The following is a 21,893-nucleotide window of genomic DNA, read 5'->3' as shown; positions in this document are numbered from 1 at the left end:
ACTTATTGTTTTCGGAGGAAAACACGAACACGGTGTTGTCACGGTTCTGGGTCCGTTGGACCCAGTATTTTGAGTTTATTGTGTTTTGATTTAAGTTTGCATCAGGGATTGTGTTCTTGTTCTCTTGTCGTGTTATGGTGATGAATATGATGTCTATTATGAGAGTTCCATGTTTCTGTTTGTCTGGGTTTAAGATGTGGGCTTAGTTTCATATGTCATTTCCTGTCTGTCTCTCTATGTCGAGCCTGCGTGTGATGTTTTATTGTGAAGGTCTGCGTCTTATGTGAGTGTTCAGTTTTACCTCTGTCTCGTCTTACGGATTATTCCCAGCTGTGTCCACCACCTGTGTGTAATTCCCGTGTTTCTCTGTGTGTATTTAAGTCGTGTCCTCCGTCATTGTAGTTGCTGGTCCGTCTGTGTAACCACCGTGTCTCGCTCGTGTGTTCACCCTGCTGTTAACCATCGTCTGCTTCTGCTCGCCCTGCTTCATGTTCATGTTCTGGTTTCTGCGCTATAGTTTAGCTGTTTCCCTGTATAGTTTAGTTCGAGCTCCATTTGCTGTTTGTCCTCATTTTGTGTTCAATAAACCACCTTCACCTCTCCACTACTGCCTGCGTTTGGATCCCCCTTCATTTCCTCCACACGGCTCCTCTCACTCACCGTGACAGTACGGACCAGCCACAAGATGGATCCAGCAGCTTTGTCTGGAGAGAGCGACCTCGCACGCATCCGACGCCTGATGGACTGGGTAACCCACACCACCAACGCAAGGGCAAGAGTGGTGGGGTTAAAAGCCATCGAGGCAATCCTGGAAGGAAATCCCTACCTCTGCCAGCTTAAGGGAGTTTCAGGCTTAATCTGCAACCTGCATAAAGCCCGGGGGGTGGTGCGAGCTCGGGAATCCACAGACTTTGTCCAGCAGCAGCGGACTACGGCCGCCCCGGAACAGTCACGTCAGCTTCTCCTGCCGGAGGTTTTGCCCGGCCCGCCGGAGGTTTTGCCCGGCCCGCCGGAGCAGCCGGCAGGGAGGAAGCGACGTTCGCGTCACCGGCGCGGCACCCCACAGCCGGACTTCAGGATGTCAAAACAGTCGGCTGTGGTGGGTGAAGCAGACACTCTTTTTGTTCCTTTTTACCCAGATGCTAGGTCTGTTTCTTCTGGAGCTATTTTTTGTGTCTCCTCTAAACATGATAAGGATTTCTCCGTCTCACCCATGACCATTGCTCCTAAGACTGCCTTTGTTGAGCCGACTTTTCGTGCTAATGACTATGTTCACGCTGTTGTTCCCATGCCCGGAGTAGCTGAGCCTAGCACTACGAACATAGGGAATTTAAGTGTCAGGGAAGCTTTCTTGTCTCTGTCAGTTCCTTCAGGGAAAGCTATAAACCTTTCTGAAACTGGTTTTTCTGACCATATTGTTCCATCCTTACTTTCACCTCAGTCTGTAGCCCAGCTGCCCTCAGTTCAGTCTGTAGCCCAGCTGCCCTCAGTTCAGTCTGTAGCCGCTTCACTGCCTATAGCTCTGTTGCCACCAGTTCAGCTGTCTGCCCACTCATTAACCCAGCCATCATCCTCGAAGCCTCATCACAAGCAGGGAACACACTTCATACAAACTTTAGCTGGTTCACTTAAGCTGGCCATCTCAGAGACAGTTGCTCCCTCTAGGGCCTCCCCAGAGGCTGGGTGTCAGTCACCAGCCAACTCTGGACCCCTAGAGGTCAAGACACCAGCACCAGCAGCCTCACCGGAGAACTCACCTGAACAGTCTCGGCTCTCAGCACCCCCTGAGAGCTCAAGTGAGTTCACCCGTCCGCCTCAGTCCTCTGCTGAGTGTATTGGGGAACACTTCCAGCCCTCTGAGGACTGTATCCCACTGTTGCTGCCTGAGTCTAGCCACGGTGCTGCTCAGTCCCAGCCAGTGTCCACACTGGCAGAGGTCTCCGTACCTGCTGCTTCAGAGACTGCTTTCACTGGAGGGCCTGAGGAGCCCGTCCAGTCTCAAGTCATGTTAGCTGGGGGTTCAGGTGAACCCAGCCAGCGTCCTGCCTCGTCGGCTGGAGGGCCTGAGGAGCCCGGCCAGCCTCAAGTGTCGTCTGCTGGGGGTTCAGGAGAACCCAGCCAGCCTCAAGTGTCTTCTGCTGGGGGTTTAGGAGAACCCAGCCAGCCTCAAGTGTCGTCTGCTGGGGGTTTAGGAGAACCCAGCCAGCCTCAAGTGTCGTCTGCTGGAGGGCCCGAGGAGCCCACCCAGCACCACGCCTCGTTAGCTGAGGGTCCTGGAGGACCCAGCCAGCACATCCTCACACCTGCTGACGGTCCTGGAGGACCCAGCCAGCACATCTCCACATCACCTCCTGCAGCGTCGCTGCCGTCAGGTTCCGCAGCCGTCCCGCTGCCGTCAGGTTCCGCAGCCGTCCCGCTGCCGTCAGGTTCCGCAGCCGTCCCGCTGCCGTCATCCACGCCTGGTCCAGCCTCTGCTTCTGTCTCGTCGCCGTCATCCACGCCTGGTCCGGCCTCCGCTTCAACCTCAGTCTCGCCTGGTCCGGCCTCCGTGTCTTCAGCTTCGTCTGGTCCGGCCTCCGTGTCTTCAGCTTCGTCTGGTCCGGCCTCCGTGTCTTCAGTCTCGTCTGGTCCGGCCTCGGCTCCGCCTTCGTCTGGTCCCGCCTCGTCTGATCCTGCGGTTGCCACACCGCCGTCGGAGCCAGCTCGACCCGTTCTGCCTCGCCTCTGCCGGCCGTTTTCCGGGCCTCTAAGATGGCATCATGGCCTTCGGGGACGGCCTCCGGAAAGAGTTCGTCGCCGCCGCTGGCATCGCGGCCGTCCTCCGGACCTGCTCGGTGGCCGCCACTACCTTCCAAGTGGTCGGCCTCCAGAACTGTTTGCCCGTCGCCGCCGTTGCCGTGTGCACGGTCGGTCCCCAGAACTGTTTGCCCGTCGCCGCCATTGCTGTGTGCATGGTCGGCCCCCTGACTGTGTTATGGACTAGTGAACAGTCGTGTTTTGGTTCTGGACTCTCGTGCTCCTGGTTTTTTGTGTTTCGGGCCCTCCTTCCTGGGCCCCCTCCGCCCGCCCTGGCTTGGTGCTTGTGCTTTTTGTTTGGGGCTGTCGGGAGCCAGCCCTTTGAGGGGGGGTACTGTCACGGTTCTAGGTCCGTTGGACCCAGTATTTTGAGTTTATTGTGTTTTGATTTAAGTTTGCATCAGGGATTGTGTTCTTGTTCTCTTGTCGTGTTATGGTGATGAATATGATGTCTATTATGAGAGTTCCATGTTTCTGTTTGTCTGGGTTTAAGATGTGGGCTTAGTTTCATATGTCATTTCCTGTCTGTCTCTCTATGTCGAGCCTGCGTGTGATGTTTTATTGTGAAGGTCTGCGTCTTATGTGAGTGTTCAGTTTTACCTCTGTCTCGTCTTACGGATTATTCCCAGCTGTGTCCACCACCTGTGTGTAATTCCCGTGTTTCTCTGTGTGTATTTAAGTCGTGTCCTCCGTCATTGTAGTTGCTGGTCCGTCTGTGTAACCACCGTGTCTCGCTCGTGTGTTCACCCTGCTGTTAACCATCGTCTGCTTCTGCTCGCCCTGCTTCATGTTCATGTTCTGGTTTCTGCGCTATAGTTTAGCTGTTTCCCTGTATAGTTTAGTTCGAGCTCCATTTGCTGTTTGTCCTCATTTTGTGTTCAATAAACCAGGTGTACAGTCGAGTCTTAATAGCTTACTTACAGCTGGGCTCGTCAGGCACTCTTCTTGGCTGCAGTGGTTATTATTATATTTACATGCTTCCAGCTCCCGTTTTTCCTCGACGACAACTCGTACCTTTCCACTCACCTTTTTCTCCCTCCTCGCGCTCACAGACACATAACGTGTATGGCAGTGCATTCTCCCTGCAGCACGGACTATACTGCCCATGATGCTGCATTCTTTAGAGCTATGCTTGTAGCATTCTGCCTGTTAGCTTAGCACAACAACAACAACGAAAAGGCGCTCTCTCACCCAGGAAACACACAGTCGCAGAGAGAGAGAGAGAGAGCGTCGCCCTGTAACCATGGCAACCGTAACGCTGCCGCCTGGAACGAAAGAACGTAGCTGTCAAACAAAACCCAAACAGTCCTGACCCGCGACAAAATGAAACAGGAAAGTACCGCAGTGTAATCCATTTATTTCAACAAAGTAACTGTATTCTGAATACCACCTTTTTAAACGGTAACTGTAACGGAATACAGTTACTCATATTTTGTATTCTAAATACGTAACGGCGGTACATGTATTCCGTTACTCCCCAACACTGTTTACAGAGACATTAAAAACAAAAACAAATAAAAAGCATGATTTAAAATTGATTAAAAAACAAAACAAAAAAACAGTAGGTAAAATCAGAACAGTAGATAAAATCAGTAGTTAAAATTTAAGTTTTGAAATTTAAGCTTAAAAGTGTCTGAGGCTTTCTGGGAGTTTGTTCCAGATATATGGAGCATAAAAACTGAATGCAGCTTCTCCGTGTCTGGTTCTGACTCTGGGAACTGATAAAAAACCGGATCCAGATGACCTGAGGGATCTGGAAGGTTCATACTGGGTCAGGAGGTCACTGATGTATTTTGATCCTAAACCATTCAGAGCTTCATAGACCAGCATCAGAACTTTAAAGTCTATCCTCTGACGGACAGGCAGCCAGTGTAAAGACCTCAGAGCTGGACTGATGTGGTCCACTTTTTTGGTCTTAGTGAGGACTCGAGCAGCAGAGTTCTGAATGAGCTGTAGTTGTCTGACTGATTTTTTAGGTAGACCTGTAAAGATGCTGTTACAGTAATCAAGCCTGCTAAAGATGAATGCATGGACTAGTTCTTTTATCCTTGAAATATTCTTGAGGTGATAGTAAGCAGATTTTGTTATTGTCTTAATTTGCTTTTCTAAGTTTAGGTCTGCATCCATCACTACACCCAAATTTCTCGCCTGGTTTGTGGTTTTTAGGTGTATAGATTGAAGTTCTCTGGTGACCTGTAATCGTTTGTCTTTGGCACCAAAGACTATTACCTCAGTTTTGTTTTTGTTTAGCTGGAGAAAATTGTGGCACAACCAGTCATTAATTTCCTCAATGCATTTACCAAGAGCCTGTACAGGGCCTTGATCTCCTGGTGACATTGTGATATATATTTGTGTGTCATCTGCATAGCTATGATAGTTTATTTTGTTGTTCTTTATAATCTGTGCCAGTGGGAGCATGTAAATGTTAAACAGAGGGGGTCCCAAGATGGAACCTTGGGGAACTCCACATGTGATGCTTGTCTGCTCAGATGTGAAGTTACCTATTGATACAAAGTATTTCCTGTTTACTAAGTATGTTTTGAACCAGTTTAGTACAGTTCCTGAAAGACCTGCCCAATTCTCCAGTCGTTTGAGTAATATGTTGTGGTCAACTGTATCAAATGCTGCACTGAGATCCAGTAAAACTAAGACTGACATTTTTCCACTGTATGTATTTAGACATATGCCATTAAACACTTTGGTCAGAGTGGTTTCAGTGTGTGGTTCTGTCTAAAACCTGACTGGAAGGCATCATAGCAGTTATTCTGTTTTAAGAAGTAATTGAGCTGTTGAGAAACTGCTTTTTCAATGATCTTACTTAGAAATGGGAGATTTGAGATCGGCCTGTAGTTGTTCATTTGTGTCTTGTCAAGATTGTCCTTTTTCAGTATAGGTTTAATTACAGCAGTTTTTAGTGGTTCTGGAAACACACCTGACATTAAAGAAAAGTTGAAGATCTGTAACAGGTCTGACTCCAAAGTCTTTGAGACCTTTTTGAAAAAACTTGTTGGCAGGACATCTAAACAGCAAGAGGAGGAGTTCAGTTGACCTAAGATGTCCTCCAGGTCTTTGCTGTTAATAGTGTGAAATTGATGGTGTTTAAACAGTTTTTCGGTAGACACAGTACATATCCTGAATCTGCTATTGATGTACCAATTGCTTGTCTAATCTTTTGGATTTTTTCTGTGAAGAATTTGGTAAAGTCATTGCAGGCCATGGTCGAATAAAGTTCAGCTGACACAGGAGGGTTTGTTAGCCTGTCAACTGTAGAAAATAAGACCCGAGCATCATGACTGTTTTTGGTGATGATGTCAGAGAAGCAGGACCTCCTTGCACTCCTCAGTTGTAAATTATAATTGTGAAGTTTCTCTTTATAGATGTCATAATGAACCTGGAGGTGTGTTTTTCTCCATCTGCGCTCAGCTTTCCTACACTCTCTTTTTTCATTTTTCACCAGTGTGGAGTTTCTCCATGCTCAGTGGCTAGTGGATCTGAGGGCAGACCACAGCGACCTCCCCGAACATGGTCCAGTAACCATCACCGTGGCAGATATCCAAGAAAGGGTCTCCAGTATGAAGAGTTGGACAGCACAAGGCTCTGACATGGTTCACGCCTACTGGCTGAAGAAGCTGACTGCACTCCACAAGCGCCTGGCAGCACAAATGAACCAGCTGCTAGTTGATGAGAGACACCCGGAATGGCTAACCGAAGGCCGGACAGTCCTGATCCTCAAGGACCCCCCAGAAGGGACCGGTCCCCTCCAACTACTGCCTCAGCACCACATGGAAGCTCCTGTCAGGCATCATAGCGGCTAAGATAAACAGGCACATGGGTCAATACATGAGTGGGGCACAGAAAGGGATAGGCAAGAATACCAGAGGCGCAAAACACCAGCTACTGGTAGACAGAACAGTCAGCCGAAACTGCAAGACCAGGCTGACCAACCTGTGCACTGCCTGGATTGATTACAAGAAGGCCTATGACTCAATGCCCCACAGCTGGATACTGGAATGCCTAGAATTGTACAAGATCAACAGGACCCTAAGAGCCTTCATCAGGAACTCAATGGGGATGTGGCGTACAGCACTAGAGGCCAACTCCAAGCCCATAGCACAAGTCACCATCAAGTGCGGGATCTACCAAGGAGATGCTCTGTCCCCACTGCTGTTCTGCATAGGCCTTAACCCCCTCAGTGAGATAATTGACAAGACTGGCTACAGATACCAACTACGGAATGGAGCAGTTGTCAGCCACCTCCTGTACATGGATGACATCAAGCTGTATGCCAAGAGTGAACAAGACATCGATTCACTGATCCACACCACCAGGATATACAGCAATGACATCGGAATGTCATTCGGGCTGGAGAAGTGTAGTCGGATAGTAACAAAGAGAGGGAAGGTAGTCAGAACGGAGGGGATCAAACTACCAGAAGGCAACATTGCAGACATAGAAGACAGTTACAAGTACCTGGGGACCCCGCAGGAGAATGGGAATCATGAAGAGGCCGCTAGGAAAGCTGCAACCACCAAGTACCTGCAGAGGGTCAGGCAAGTCCTGAGGAGTCAGCTGAATGGTAAGAACAAGATCCGGGCTATCAACACCTACGCCCTGCCCGTGATCATGTACCCTGCTGGGGTAATAGGCTGGCCAAAGGAGGAGATAGAAGCCACTGACATCAAGACAAGAAAGCTCCTTACCATGCATGGAGGGTTTCACCCGAAGTCCAGCACCCTGAGGCTATACGCTAAGCGGAAGGAAGGGAGCCGGGGACTGGTGAGTGTCAGCACCACAGTCCAGGATGAGACAACGAACATCCAAGAATACATTGGGAAGATGGCCCCAACTGACCGAGTGCTCAGTGAATACCTCAGGCAGCAGAAACCCAAGAAAGAGGAGGGAGACGAGGAACCATCATGGAAGGACAGGGCCCTGCACGGTATGTACCACCGGCAGAGGTGTCTGATATCCAGAAATCCTACCAGTGGCTGGACAAAACTGGACTGAATGACAGCACAGAGACACTAATCATGGCAGCACAAGAACAAGCTCTGAGTACAAGATCGATAGAGGCTGGGGTCTATCACACCAGGCAAGACCCCAGGAGCAGGCTGTGTAAAGATGCCCCTGAGACAATCCAGCACATAACAGCAGGGTGCAAGATGCTAGCAGGCAAGGCATACATGGAACGCCATAACCAAGTGCCCGGCATAGTATACAGTAGTGATGGCCCGCTTGAAGCTGAAGCTCCGGTGCGTGTGTCAAAAACATCAACACACTGCTTCAGAAGCACTGTGTCGAAGCTTGATTCGTTTGGCCAGAGTCACGTGATCAGTGACGTCCGAAGCTTCATTTAGAACCTAACTGCTTCGGTATCTGATTCAATGGTTTATAATGAAGCGAATCATTCGTGGGATTTGTGGATTGTTTTGATGGTGACAGATAGCGAACCACTGATCATTCCACTGAGAGATTTGGAGCCAGCGAGGAATAGAGGAGGTTCTGTTGTGTGGGAGAATTTTGAGTTGATTTTTGTCAATCGGGTGGGTTTCCAGCTTTGTGTTCTGGCTGTTTGCTTTTGTTTTGTGCGTGTTTATTATATCTGAAAACGGGAAAAAGGTAAAATGTCAAAAATCTGCTTCCATAATATAAATATCATTAAATAACTTAACTTTGTTGCTTAACTTAAAAAACTTCCACTTGACTCTTTACATGTAATGTTGTAAAAATATATATTTTATTGTTTAATTAATCTGAAAATGTTAGTCTGCCAAATGTGCAGCAATTTAATTTATTTATTCTCTTTAGCTGATAGTTGGTGGGGCCCAGGTAGAATGTATAACTGCATCTCTACCAGTTTCTCTGCACTCCAGCCTCCTCTGTGCCATGTGAAGGGATTTTCCTTAAGACAGGAGAAATGATATCCACGAAAAGGAACAGGTTCGGCCATCGCACACTAGAACAAATTCTCTTTTTAAAGAAAAATAAAAAGGGGTTACCTTAAATGCATCATGATTTTAATTTGCAAGTTCATAAGCATTTTCCTTTTCCATTTCACAATCAATTCTACCCCCAGGTCAAAAATATGTCTGGGAAAATTTCCCTAATATAATATTATTTATAAATACACCCGTCTAGCGATTAATTGCATAAGTGCATGGAGGCAAGACCTCAGAGCAGAAGCATACTCCATAATGTGTTGTACATTATTATATGTATATTTTATATGTAACGTGGTATTTTTCAATTATTGTATTTACCAACATCAAGAAGTCACAAGCAAAGAAAGACCACACCATGGTGCATATTTAAACAAGGAGAGTTTACTGGTCAAAACTATTTATTAAACAAATAAAATACATTTTTTTAACCACCAAAAAATACACGTTCAAAGCAACACAACAGCGACCCAATATCAGACAGAATTCCACTCAGTTGAATGGGCAATCATAATGAAGCAGTTGGTTTTATTTTGTGGATTCAAGCTGCTCTTCATATTTTTGGCCACCAGATGTCACCAGAGAGGACTGTGTTGAAAAGCTTCGAGTAATGAACCGTTTTTCAATATAAGCTTCAGTGCTTCAGAAAGCTTCATTTGGCCATCACTAGTATACAGAAACATCTGTGCCGAATATGGCCTGGAAGTTCCGAGGTCAAAATGGGAGAAGCCCCCAAGGGTGGTGGAGAATGACCGAGCTAAGATCCTGTGGGACTTCCAGATACAGACGAACAAAATGGTGGTGGCTAACCAGCCATACATAGTGGTGGTAGACAAACAGAAGAAGACGGCCGTAGTGATTGATGTAGCGGTTCCGAATGAATACAATATATATTCTTTCTTACATCAGAACGAAGGAACACGAGAAGCTGGAGAAATACCAAGGGCTCAGAGAAGAGCTCGAGAGGATGTGGAGGGTGAAGGTAACGGTGGTCCACGTGGTAATCAGAGCACTAGGTGCGGTGACTCCCAAGCTTGGCGAGTGGCTCCAGCAGATCCCGGGAACAACATCGGAGATCTCTGTCCAGAAGAGCGCAGTCCTGGGAACAGCTAAGATACTGCGCAGGACCCTCAAGCTCCCAGGCCTCTGGTAGAGGACCCGAGCTTGAAGGATAAAACTGCCCGCAGGGGCGAGCTGGGTGTGTGTGTGTGGGTTTTTTTTATCCATATTTATACACACACATATAAAGTTGTTTAAGCATTTGAATCAGCTTATAAAGTTAATGCTTTATAAAGTTATAAAGTTGATTAATCAGGAGCTGTAGCGTACTCAGAATCTTCACTGCCCATCAACTAAATGTCAGAGTTTACTTCTTATTTTTAGTCATGTAATGCTACAAATTATCCTTAATATATGGTATGTTTTTTGTTTTGTTTTGTTTTATTTCCAGTTGTGGTTGACAAAGTGAGTACGCCACCTGCAGCTGCACACACACACACAGCGGTGCTCAGCATGCCTGTTGTGTTGACACAGAGAGCATCTGATGTTTGTTTTATTATTGAAGTGAAGAGCAGCAGGATGTCTGTTGCCTCATTCACGCAGAATATGCCATTCATTATTGAACGGCTTAAACTGAATCACAGCAGCTTGAAAAGGGAAACGGATGCTTTTCTCACCTCTTATCTTTGCACAAAAACTCTCAGTAAAGCCACTAAAACAGTGACACAGAAGAAAAAGACCAACCCTTGATTCCACTACAACTGAAAACAGCATTTCCAGTTTCCCTGACCTTTGACCTTTGTTTCCTGTATTTTGTAACAATGGTGTGTTTTTATTATTATGTCCAGTGGCGGATGCTCCTGTTGCTGAAGCTCATGCAGCGAGACATGATTCATATACATCTTCAGAGCTTCAGAGCTGCATGCGACGCAGGAAGCATGGTGGCTGTTTGGTGAGCAAGCCTTATCTAATCTCCTCTGATCTGGGTTCATCTGTAGATCAATGTGGATTAAGCCTTAACATACAGGCAGATTAGCTCCCACAGCCACAGCTTTTACTTTTCAAATGACCCCCCCCCCCCCCCCGGCTGCATCGCAGATATGGGAAAGCCGCAGATAGGCGGTAATAAATCCTGCGAGGAACATATGGAGGGGAAAATGAGAGATGTAAAGCGTGGAGAATCGACCTGAAAGCAAATGAAGATCCCACAGTCATTACAGTGACGGCAGCACGACATCTCTCTAATATGAAGATTTAATGGAGAGCCTGAGGCTGCACGTGGTCGTTGCATAGAGAGCACAGCGGAGAGTGGAAGAGAGCGAGAGACAAAGGCAGTGATTGAATGTAGGAGGGAGACAGGACAGGAACCAAATCAGAAAGACAGAAATAACCAGGAGACACCTACAGATTCCTTCAGCAGCAAAAATCAGATGGTGTGAATGTAAAGGGATGATCCCCGAGGTTTCCATTGCATCATTTCTGTGTTTATGGCCAGCCCTTCCTCAGCCAGAGCATGTAAGTGCTATAACACGGTGCTATTATCTCTCCGGATATAATGGCTTTGAATGTTGACTGGATTCAGATTGGATTCACAGTGAGGAAAACAAAGGATTTACAGACAATGATGCACACTTTTTGAAGAGAACTGAAATTTGAAAACTGCTCTCATCAGTACCGAGATATTAACAATGGATCATGTGATAAAATTAATAACAGGTAGTGATGAACCACAGACTGAATATAAAAGATTTACACAGCTTGTGGGGTTTATAAAGCCAACATGCAAAGAAATGTCTTAAATCTCAATTTTTTTGAATGCCCAGCAGGGGGTAGCTTCTCTGGTTGGTAAAAAAACTTCTACTTGTACAGAAATCAATGGGAAATGGCTCTTTTGAACTATAGCAACCACTTTCCTAATGAGTTTATGTTTATGTTTAGTAAATGAGGATCCTCCTCAGAGTCAAAAAGGAGGATGCTTATTGGCTACTGACTAATGAGAACCTTAACAGCACATCCTGGATTTCTAACACTGGCAAGCTTGGTCAGGCTGCAAACGAACAGACACACATAATAATTCAATTCAATTCAATTTTATTTATATAGCGCCAAATCACAACAAAACTCACAGATTTTAGACTGTTAGTACAGTTATACACATATCAAATCATTTGATATGTGTAATTTTATGCTATGTCTAGCATTTTTAATAATTCAAAGAGTATAAACAACATTAACACAGTTATAAGGTTCGGTTTTTGTGAAGCACGAATTAAAGGTTTTTTTGTCAGAGCTGCTGGGATTGGTCTTTTGAGGTGTGCTCTGCTGGTCTCTGCTGCTCTACAGCATTATTGGGATATTACCCTAAATTTGACCAGGGCTACCAAGTAGTTTTTATAGCTTAAACCTAACCAGCATGAAAAAGCAAATTATAAAAAACAAAACCAGCCAAAGAAGCAAAACAAAGTGCTACCAAAAATTGTGGACTTCTGGCTGGTAGCCAGCAGATTATGCCATCTCTCCAACCTCAACACTGGACCATTATTTCACAGCAGTCGGTGAGTCAAGGTGCTGATTGCCTTGCTTTAGAGACAGTTTTTGGCCTTGTTTGATTTTTTCTTGAGATAAAGTATAAATGAAACAACATCAACATGTTTTGTGTCCTGAAGTTGAATTATTTGGGAAGAAGAAAGAACAATCTATAACAAAAAATTGCTCCAAAACTGATGCTTGGCTGAGGCACCATAATGATTTTAACCTGCTTTTCTGCTACTTAGGAACTACTAAACAACCAGATGAAACTAAAATGATTAAAAATGTTTGCTTTTAAAATATTTTCCAGTGTCATCTTAGTTTTTGCTGTAAACATGTACATTTTGAACTAGGAGTATATTTTCTGATGACTACACCATGTGGTCATTAGAGGAACTGCACTTTTTGGCACTTCTGGAAGTTGCTATTTTAATAAAAACCAACTATTCAGTTTCCCAATGTGTTTATCTTCCAGCTGTTGTTTTCCTCTCATCACATGACACTATTTTCAACACCGGCAACCAAAAATGTCTGATATATACACACCAAACAAACTAAACAGCACAGAGATAAAGTTAACAGAGTAAAGCCATTGTAATTCTCATGGTAAACATCCAACAGGGACTCTGGGGTAAACGCAAAAAGTAGAAACTGTAATATTATTTAAGGAGACACAAAAGACTATACGACACAGCATAAAAGAGTTGGAATAATAACCGTAGACCATGTGAAATTGAACCATAGCTCACCTGAAATCTTTTTTAACCAGCAAACTGAAATGTGTGCAAACACTGAAGATACCAGTACAAAAAACAAAAAGCATCAAACAAACAGGTTTATTGACTTTTGCTTACAGCAAAGCGGTTTAAAGACTCATCAAAATAAACTGTCTCTACTTTTGAGAGCTCACGAAGGAGAGCCCTCAGGATTACAACACAGTTTATTAGATACATGACACTAAATGTCTTTCATTTGATCATTACGATTAGAGCCACAGGAACGATGTCATTATTGGTAATTATTGGTAATTGGTAACTTAATTCTTGATACCAAAATTGATTAAAAGAAAAGCAAATATATTTCAATATAAAATCCTGTGCGATTTTATATTGAAATATATTTTAAATCACACAGGATTTTATATCCTGGCACATCCCACAGGCAGCATGGTGGCATGGTGGTTAGCACTGTTGCCTCACAGCAAGAAGGTCCTGAGTTTTATACCACTTTCTTTGTGGAGTTCTCCCCATGTTTGCGTGGGTTCTCTCTGGGTACTCCAGCTTACTCCCACATTCCAAAGACATGCAGTTAGTGGGGATAGGTTAATTGGTAACTCTGGATTGCCTATACTGAAGGTGTGAACATGAGTGTGAATGGTTGTCTGTCTCTATGTGTTAGTCCTGCAACAGACTGGGGATCTGTCCAGGGTGTAAACTCCCTCTTGCCCTGAGACAGATGGGATAGACTCCAGGCCCCCTCTGACCCTGACAAGGATAAGTGGAAGAGAATGGATCAATAAAATCCCACATTCTTTTAAAAATTTGGCTTGAGTCAGTTTTTGACCTTTTAGCCTAAAACTGAAAGTCTTCAAATAATGCATTGTGAAATATTCCCTAATATTGACCTAAACACTCTGTGACACTATTTGCATACCTTCTTTCAAACGCTTATAAGTTTCTCCCCGATCATCCAGTAGAATGTATCAGTCTTGCTATGACCCTTAATTCCTGATGGAGTCAGAGTGACACTACCCATATAAACTGGACAACAATAGAACAGAAGTAACAGAAGACATTTCATTTTCTGAAGTTTTGTCCTGTCTACTCCTCACTGTTGTTGGACCATTATTTTTTATTTTCTTCTGCTTTCCACTTTCATTGGACTGTTCCTTGAAGAATGCTTTTGTCCTGTACTTCAGGTCTTATGTCGTGGTCATACCAGTTGAGTTTTCTTCTCATGAAGCTTAAGGATCTGTATGCATGTCTGCCTACATTGCTGGGCATTTGAGCTCTAGTCTATTTGTTATTACTTCTTCTTCCCAGGCTGTCAAACTCAGTTTTGTCATCATTGCTCTGAACCGATCATTTTCTTGCTCGCCTTCTGCGGGCCATATGGTTTAGATCTCAGTACCTCTCACCGTTCTGCCTTTGAGACTCTCATTTGTGCAATGTGTGTAATCTCCATCTCCAGCACATCCTGACTGATCACTGAGAGTCTCATTCTCTATTTACTTCATCGCTGCCACCACCAGCGTCTAGACTCTAGAGGTCTAATTCTACTTGCTAACATTGTCAGGAATCTGCTCTGCTATCTTGCCGTCATCTGAATCTAATCACTGTATCGTTTATACTTCAGCCTCTGCACTACAATAATTCTTGACAATTCTTTCAAATGATCTCTTTTATTGAATTTACTGTAAACAGAACTCCACATGGAACTGTGTGCTGTTCAGTGATCCTGCAAATGACACTGATTGTGATGAATTCAGTACAGTACCGTGATGGGTTATTGAAAAAATATAGTGATGTAATTACATAATGCATTACATTATGCATTATGCCCAACACTGTCGATGACTGCAAGGTTCCATTTTTTGTTCTGGATGTCTACTATGAGTTTAACAAATCAGTATGCTGTGAGTTTTTTCCAGTTCTCAACAGGTTTTCAGGCCTGCATAGAAAGATCCATCCTGAAACAGGTTCTATTTTCTCCTCTGAAAAATACCCGAAGGAGCTCCTACGGCGGGGTCAGATTTGTATTCCTCCAAAGAATTGGATAAAACTGCATCAGATTCCCAGGGGGACACCCCGTGCTACTCCCCGTGGGCAAAAACATCCTGAGACATGTCCAGTAAAATCAGATCCTTACTGGCATGAGTTTGATCTGATGTTGGTTCCCTAGAAAACGTGCACAGCCCTGTAGGATCTCTACATGTGACTGCTGATGCTTGTTGACCAGTGTGATTCATTTTTAGTTATGTCACAGTGGTCCCAGAGCTTTTCTGGTGAATACAAAACTATTATCACTGCAGGAAAGGACACCGAGTTGTAACAAAGTGAATTACCCTTACAAAGAGGGTGCGAGTGGGAGTTATTTCTACACTGAGCCATTTGGAGGAAACATGAATGTCCTCATTAATGTGACGGACTGCCATAAAGTGCTAAGAGCTCCAGTTTAACGTCAGTGAGTATTTGTTTTGTGTTAGATAAGAATGGGAACTTCTGACCTGACAACGGCTGATTATGGCTGAAACACTGATGTTTTTATGTGAAAGCTGCAGAGGTTTGGAGTGTTTCCAAAGATACTGTCCCTGTCTTTGTGTTATTTTTTTGTGTATCTGCACACCACTTCTGCTACGTTCTTTGCTGTAAACTGTCGATAAAGAAATGAATTTTATGAAAACAAAACTTGTTTCCAGTCAGATAAAAATTAATGGAAAACAGCGCCAGCGTCACACTGTGTTGCCACCGGGCCCACAGTCAGATAACTAATGTACCCATTGAATTTCAATGAGTCCCTCTGAGGAGAAATATCCTGAATAACTCAGCCACACTGACAGCTGGAATCCATTTTATTGCACAGATTCACTTCGTTCCAATCACATATGATCTATCCTGTGATGTTCATGGCCTTGTTAAAAAGAAACATTTATCCACAAAGGAGCAGCCCTTCAAGAACAAGGAAAAAAAAAAACACGTTTTATTATGTCTGTAACCTTTAAAGAGCCAATATGAGACAAAATGAAACGAAATCACCAGGCAGTTAAAACGGTAACTCTGACCCCATTTCCACCTGCTATTAACATGTGATCTGTATCATTATTGTTCAGTCTTGACAGGGAAACTACCTGTTGCAATCAGAATATGATCAATCCATTGGTCTATTTTCTGCTGTCAAAGCTCCTTGACAAAACTCTGTACATTAAAATACTAGCGTGATGGGCCTCACACTATCAGCTCATCATATTATGACTAAGAAAGCTGCATCCACGAAATTTACAGATCCAATGTAGAAACAGATACTGGATGAGGTTAAGATCTTGCTGTCCAATTACTGGTGGCAGAGGCCTATAGAAACTATGGTTGTGCAGGTAAGGAACTGACGTTTTATTTACAGCTTCTCATACACAAAGCACAACATATTATTGAGAACAGTCCAAATCAGGTGAATGGTTTCACAGATATTAAATCTTGAATATGGAAACAAAACTACATTTCCATGCAACTTCAGTGTGATATTCCCCGGGTATTTTTATATACAATACTATTAGGACCTTGATTTTTCTAAGGTTCATCTGGATTTTGTGCGTGGTGTCATACCTGGGGAATATCACAATGAAGTTGGATGAAAATGTGTTTTTGTTTCCATATTCAAGCTTTAATATCTGTGAAACCATTCACCTGATTTGGACTGTCATAACATAACAGTAAGCTGTAAATACAATATCAGTCCCCAACCTGCAAAACTGTGGCCTCCACATCTGCTGTCTGAGATCAGGTATCCAAATATTAAGGCATTTCAAGTTAACCTGAGAGTTTGTATCCATAAAGTCATAGAGCCAAATATTTGAAAGACCAAGCTCAAGTAGTTTTGTAGAAAATGTCCTTCGCATAGTAGGGGCCTGAAAGTTTGGGTAAAGTTAATTTCATTTTTATTGATATAGAACCAAATCAAAACCAATCACTTCAAGATGTTTTAAAGACCCTAAAATATTACAGAGAAAACCTCAACATTCTAAAGACCCTCTATGAGCAAGTACTTGGGAAGGAAAAATTCCCTTTTAACATCAAGAACCCTCAAAACAGGCTCAGGGAGGAGCGGCTATCTGCCACGACCAGTTGGGGGTGAGGGGTATCTAGACTCTGTGATGGTCAGGTGGGAAGTTAACCCATCTACAGTTAGACGGGTTAACAGTGACCTGGTAGATAATGAATGACAGTGATGGCTTAAAGATCATGTTAGATCAAATTCATTCAGAAAGGGAAGAGTTAAAAAAATCTGCAAAACTTCCAAAACCAGAAACGTGATTGAGATATCCAGTTCAGTGACTCAATTTAGCTATAAATAATTTACCCTATAAATAATTAACAACTGTAAGTGGAGTGGTTGTTTTTCATCCATTTGGATGCTTTTTAGACTTCAAGATGGGAGTGACCTATGAAACCATATATTCACTGACTAATCATTGGTGACTGTTAAGTCATTAACCAATGAGCATGTAGTTAAGTTTCACAGGTAATCCTCCAATTTGAAATATGGTATGACCAATTTGCAACATAGATTAACTTTTTTTTTTTTAGCTCCATACGACCTGAAATGAGTGACAGAGTCCACAACTCTATCTGAAAGTGTTTGCAGAGGTCAGGACATTTTAATAACTACTGGTGGCCTTCAGATTGCATGAAAGTTTAAGGCACTTTTGTATTGGCTTAATTTTCTTGTCCTAAATGCATTGATGCTATACTCGATACCTTTTCTTAAAAGTCTGAATGTGCTAAGTTAGCACTTTAGCTTCTTGTCCAAATTTCTGGCTCCAACAATCTGACATTGGGAACGTTGAACGTTAAGCTCAGAAACCCAGTGGGTTGCTACATGAATCTCTTTAAAATACAGGCTGTTCACGAGTTGTCTTTGTGCAGCTAAAGTTTTGCTTTAGAGTTGCTGTTGCTGCTGCAAACTCAGTGCTGCAGCACTGGGAACACCACAGTTGTATAGTTTATCTACAAACACATGGGGAACATTTTAGTGTCATTGTCAGAGATTTAATAAGAAGAACAAGACATACTTTGTAAACAGTTCATGGTGAATTTATCTGGTCTGGTTTTGACTTTCTAATCCACTGAATTGGCTGATTAAATTGGAAATCATCCACTCTCTTCACCTGACTTCTGTAATGCTCCATCATTTTTTGGCATTTTATCCATATGTTGCTATTCAAATAGAGAACCAAGCAGCATGCATTTTCCTCTGCAGTGAAACCTTCCCAGCCTTTGAACCTCGGTCTGTTAATTGTTTCTCAGGGTAATTATAATATGGGCTGTCTTGATTTACAGTTTTTCTCTTTGTGGGTCCAGCTGTATGTTCCATGTCTACTTTGATTTTTACCTCTGTCTGTTTCTTACTTTGTACTTGTATGAAGCAGCTGGTATTAAACACTCACACTTAAATTAAGTTTTTATATTGCTTGCCATACTTCAGTGGGTCTTCAGGCCGGGCAGTATCAATCTGTCCTCCACACATGGTTGGTCACCCCTAAGAAGAAAAATTACGTGAGTCTGTGCTGAACCTTTACCTCTGGTTTTCTGCATAAACAGCTGATGAACAGTCCCTCTGACAGACAGTAGAGACAGTGGCTGCAACAACACATGACAGCTCCCACGAGGATTTGACAGAGTGTCAATGTTTAATTGGGAAATGTGCTCGCTGAATGCTAATGTTATCGACATTAGACTTTTGTTAAAGTGATGGATGGAATGCTCACACATATTTCATTGTCTGACTATTTTAAACATGCATTAACACACAAATACAAAATAATAATTACAAATAGGATTTTTGTTTTTCTAACATTTTATCTCTTGACTTACAGTATTACTGATTCTCAGGCCTTAGTCACACAGGCCTAGAGACCAATCAGTGATCGATGTGCAACCTCCACTCACTAGAAAAACATTTTCTAACACTGGAAAATAACTCAAAATGTTAGAAATATTCCAGTGTTAGAAAATCAGCACTGCTCAGTGTTAGCCATTGTTAATCTTCAAAACTGACTAGGTTACTTTTAATTTAACACTGGTTGTTAATTTAACACTGGAGATTTTGCTGTGTACTTTTTGCACTTTTATTAACTCAGTTAATAACGTACAGGAACGTACAGCATAGTACGTGATATTGTGTGAAATGGATACCACCCGTCCTCAGTGGCAAGGAGAAAACTGAGTGTAAAAAATGAAGCTGTAAATTGACTATAAATGTAACTATATTTCCAGATAGACTCCTAGTTACGATCTTTTGGTAGTGATTGGAAGAGTAAGACGGAGGATACAAGTAATATAAATGTGCTTCATTCAAGTGTGGCTGGGCTTAGAGAGAGGAGATTGTACATTCAGGAGCAGCTCAGAGTAATGCTGCTGCTCTTCCACATCACCAGTCAAGGTTGTTCAGGCATTTGACCAGGATGACACTTGGATGTCTCAGATTAGATGTTTTGGGTAGTAGAGGAGTCAAGATGGAGAGATTATATCGCTCAGCTGGCTTGGGAACATCTCTTCATCCTCATGATCGAAGGCGGTAGGTCAAAAAAGAAGGATCTAATCAAGCATGATCCTGGATTGGAAAATGTCTGTTTCATGTGCAGATGTATGGATACAGAGTTTGTATCAGTGAGCTCTCACAGATGGTCCACATTTATGTTTGCTGATTCCTCAAACAGTATCTGATTACATTTCTTAAACTCTTGCAACTTTGTTGTAACTATCTCTCTCATTCTATCTGTCTTCTTCTTCTAGCCAAGGCAAATGTAGCATAACATTCAATATTCTGTAATCAAACACACTGCATGTAACACTCTATTCATTCATCTGGGCTATTTTCTAGATAGTGTTTCAATGTATTTTCTCACATTGAGTTGAACCAGTGCTAATAAAGCACTAAAGTGTGTGGTTGCTTGTGTGGGTTTGAAACTCTGATTTACTGTATTGATCTGTAAACAAAATCTTCCTCTGTGGAGTCTGTCCAATGATTACACCTCTCTTTGTCTACGGAACTTGGAAAGAAAAGCGTCTGGACTTTTCTTTCCAAGCTCCCTTCCAAGCAATGCAAGTCAAGACTTTAAAGAAGTCCAGACGCTTTTCTTTCCGAGCTCCTTAGACTACGATGAGTTGGATGACTGAGAACCTTCACAGACATACACCTCTCTTTGTTGCTCTACAGTTTTCTGTTTCACATCGTTCATTGCTCTCGCTGTAGATGAGTGTGTGTAGGCGTCTGTGCGTGTCATCTTACATAATTTTGCTGTCATCACTCTGTTTGTCTTCTCTGTCTCTTTAGTGACTGAGCTCATTTATATTTGTTATTTATAACACGGGGAACCTATTCCTACAGCGCACACTGTGAAGGATTCAGATAATCTGAACACATGAGGATGAGGACACAGTGCCTTAGAACTGTATGTAACATTGTTTCTAACAGCCAGCAGGATGGGTGCAAAAACAAGTCCAGTGTTACAAAGGTGTATGAGAACATGCCCCTCATCTAGCATGCATGCTTTCCTTGGGAGCAATACAAGTTGTCAATGGAAAATTGTACTTAGTAGTCAGTATAATGTTTTAATGATATAAGTTTGCATATGGTAGAATACTGCATGTAATCATTTGTGTTTAGAAGTATATAGTTGGTGGCATATTGAAAGAATGTCTCATCCTAGGAGGTCTGTAACATTCCAGGGTGTTCTGGCGTTCACCCCCACATCCTAGGAGTATGGGAGAGGTCGTACCTTGTCTTATTGTTTTACGCTATATAAATACAGGCCATTTACCATTTTACCATTTACGGTAGGATTAACGTAGCTATGTCAGTTTTAGTCTAAGTGCTTTTTTACATATAGATGAACTGTTGGATTTTCCAGACCAGCAGGAAGTCGTTTATGGGGTCACACTCTGACACACACACACACACACACACACACACACACACACACACACACATATTCCAATGTAAGGAACAAGCACCCACTGAAGTGTATAAATAAAAGACCAGGGCAGTCCTCAGTGCTTAGTCTCTGAGCCTCACTCTTGGTGTGTGAGCTCAGGAGACTGCCCTTGCTAGCAAGAAAATCTGTGTGTTTCTCTTCTCTGATTCTCTACTGAAGAAGAGTTTTAGAATATATCTCTTAACATTATTTGGTCTTTCGTAGCCGGATCAGAAAATATCAGAACTGTTATCTGTGACTCTGTTCCAGGATCCAGCACTGATTCATGACGCCGTGGGGAGCCAGCACCGAAGCCTATGCACAGCCCTCTTAGACGAGGAGAGAGCCCCAGGGCGTTAATTCGGGTCTGGGCCGGTGGCCTGGTCCACGGCGCTGGGATACAGTCTGATGATCCGAACCACCAGTGAGACGTTGGAGGGTGAGAAACACTAATTTGGTATATAAAATGGCCGCAAAGGTTTAAAGTAATGTGATAAATTAGGTTGGGTTCACCGAAAGGAGCTGAATTAGACTTAAGTTTTAGAGGTAGCTGAAATTACTTCGTGACAAATTAAAATACGTTTAGGCAAATGAAAACACGTTGAGACAGAGAAATTAAAATAGGTTGGGTTCGCCAAAAGGAACTGAATTAGACTTAGGTTTTAGAGGTAGCCGAAATTACTTCGTGACAAATTAGCGCGCAAATGTCTATATGTGTGTGTCTGGAAGTAAGTTGATTTTACAGCACAATACAGTTGTTAATAGTAATCCGCATTAAGCTCAGGGTTGCTCAAATTCAGTACAATGACAGATGAAGTGATATAGGTAAATATTTAAACTAATGACGTGCATAGAGGCACTTGACCTGTTTGAAAGACTGTCATCTTATTATGAGCCATTGAGATATAGAGCACACCTGTGAAAACAACTAATATGCTGAA

The 21,893-nt window shown here is 43.2% G+C and overlaps 1 protein-coding gene across 1 annotated transcript; it reads left to right on the top strand.

Moving 5' to 3' along the window:
- The first annotated feature begins 685 nt into the window (after positions 1 to 685).
- Positions 686 to 21,242, top strand: LOC147325493 (uncharacterized). The gene is made up of 4 exons (XM_086297744.1): positions 686 to 953; positions 1,140 to 2,144; positions 2,229 to 2,858; positions 21,223 to 21,242. Exons 1-4 carry the CDS (start codon positions 686 to 688, stop codon positions 21,240 to 21,242), a joined length of 1,923 nt encoding a protein of 640 aa, XP_086153870.1.
- Positions 21,243 to 21,893: the final 651 nt, after the last annotated feature.

Source organism: Aulonocara sp. 'chitande type north' Nkhata Bay, linkage group LG7 (assembly GCF_057382095.1).
Source record: "Aulonocara sp. 'chitande type north' Nkhata Bay isolate Kocher_YH1m ecotype deep benthic linkage group LG7, A_spYH_male_GT1.1, whole genome shotgun sequence".
Lineage (NCBI taxonomy): Eukaryota > Metazoa > Chordata > Actinopteri > Cichliformes > Cichlidae > Aulonocara > Aulonocara sp. 'chitande type north' Nkhata Bay.
This window is presented reverse-complemented; position numbering and strand designations above follow the sequence as displayed.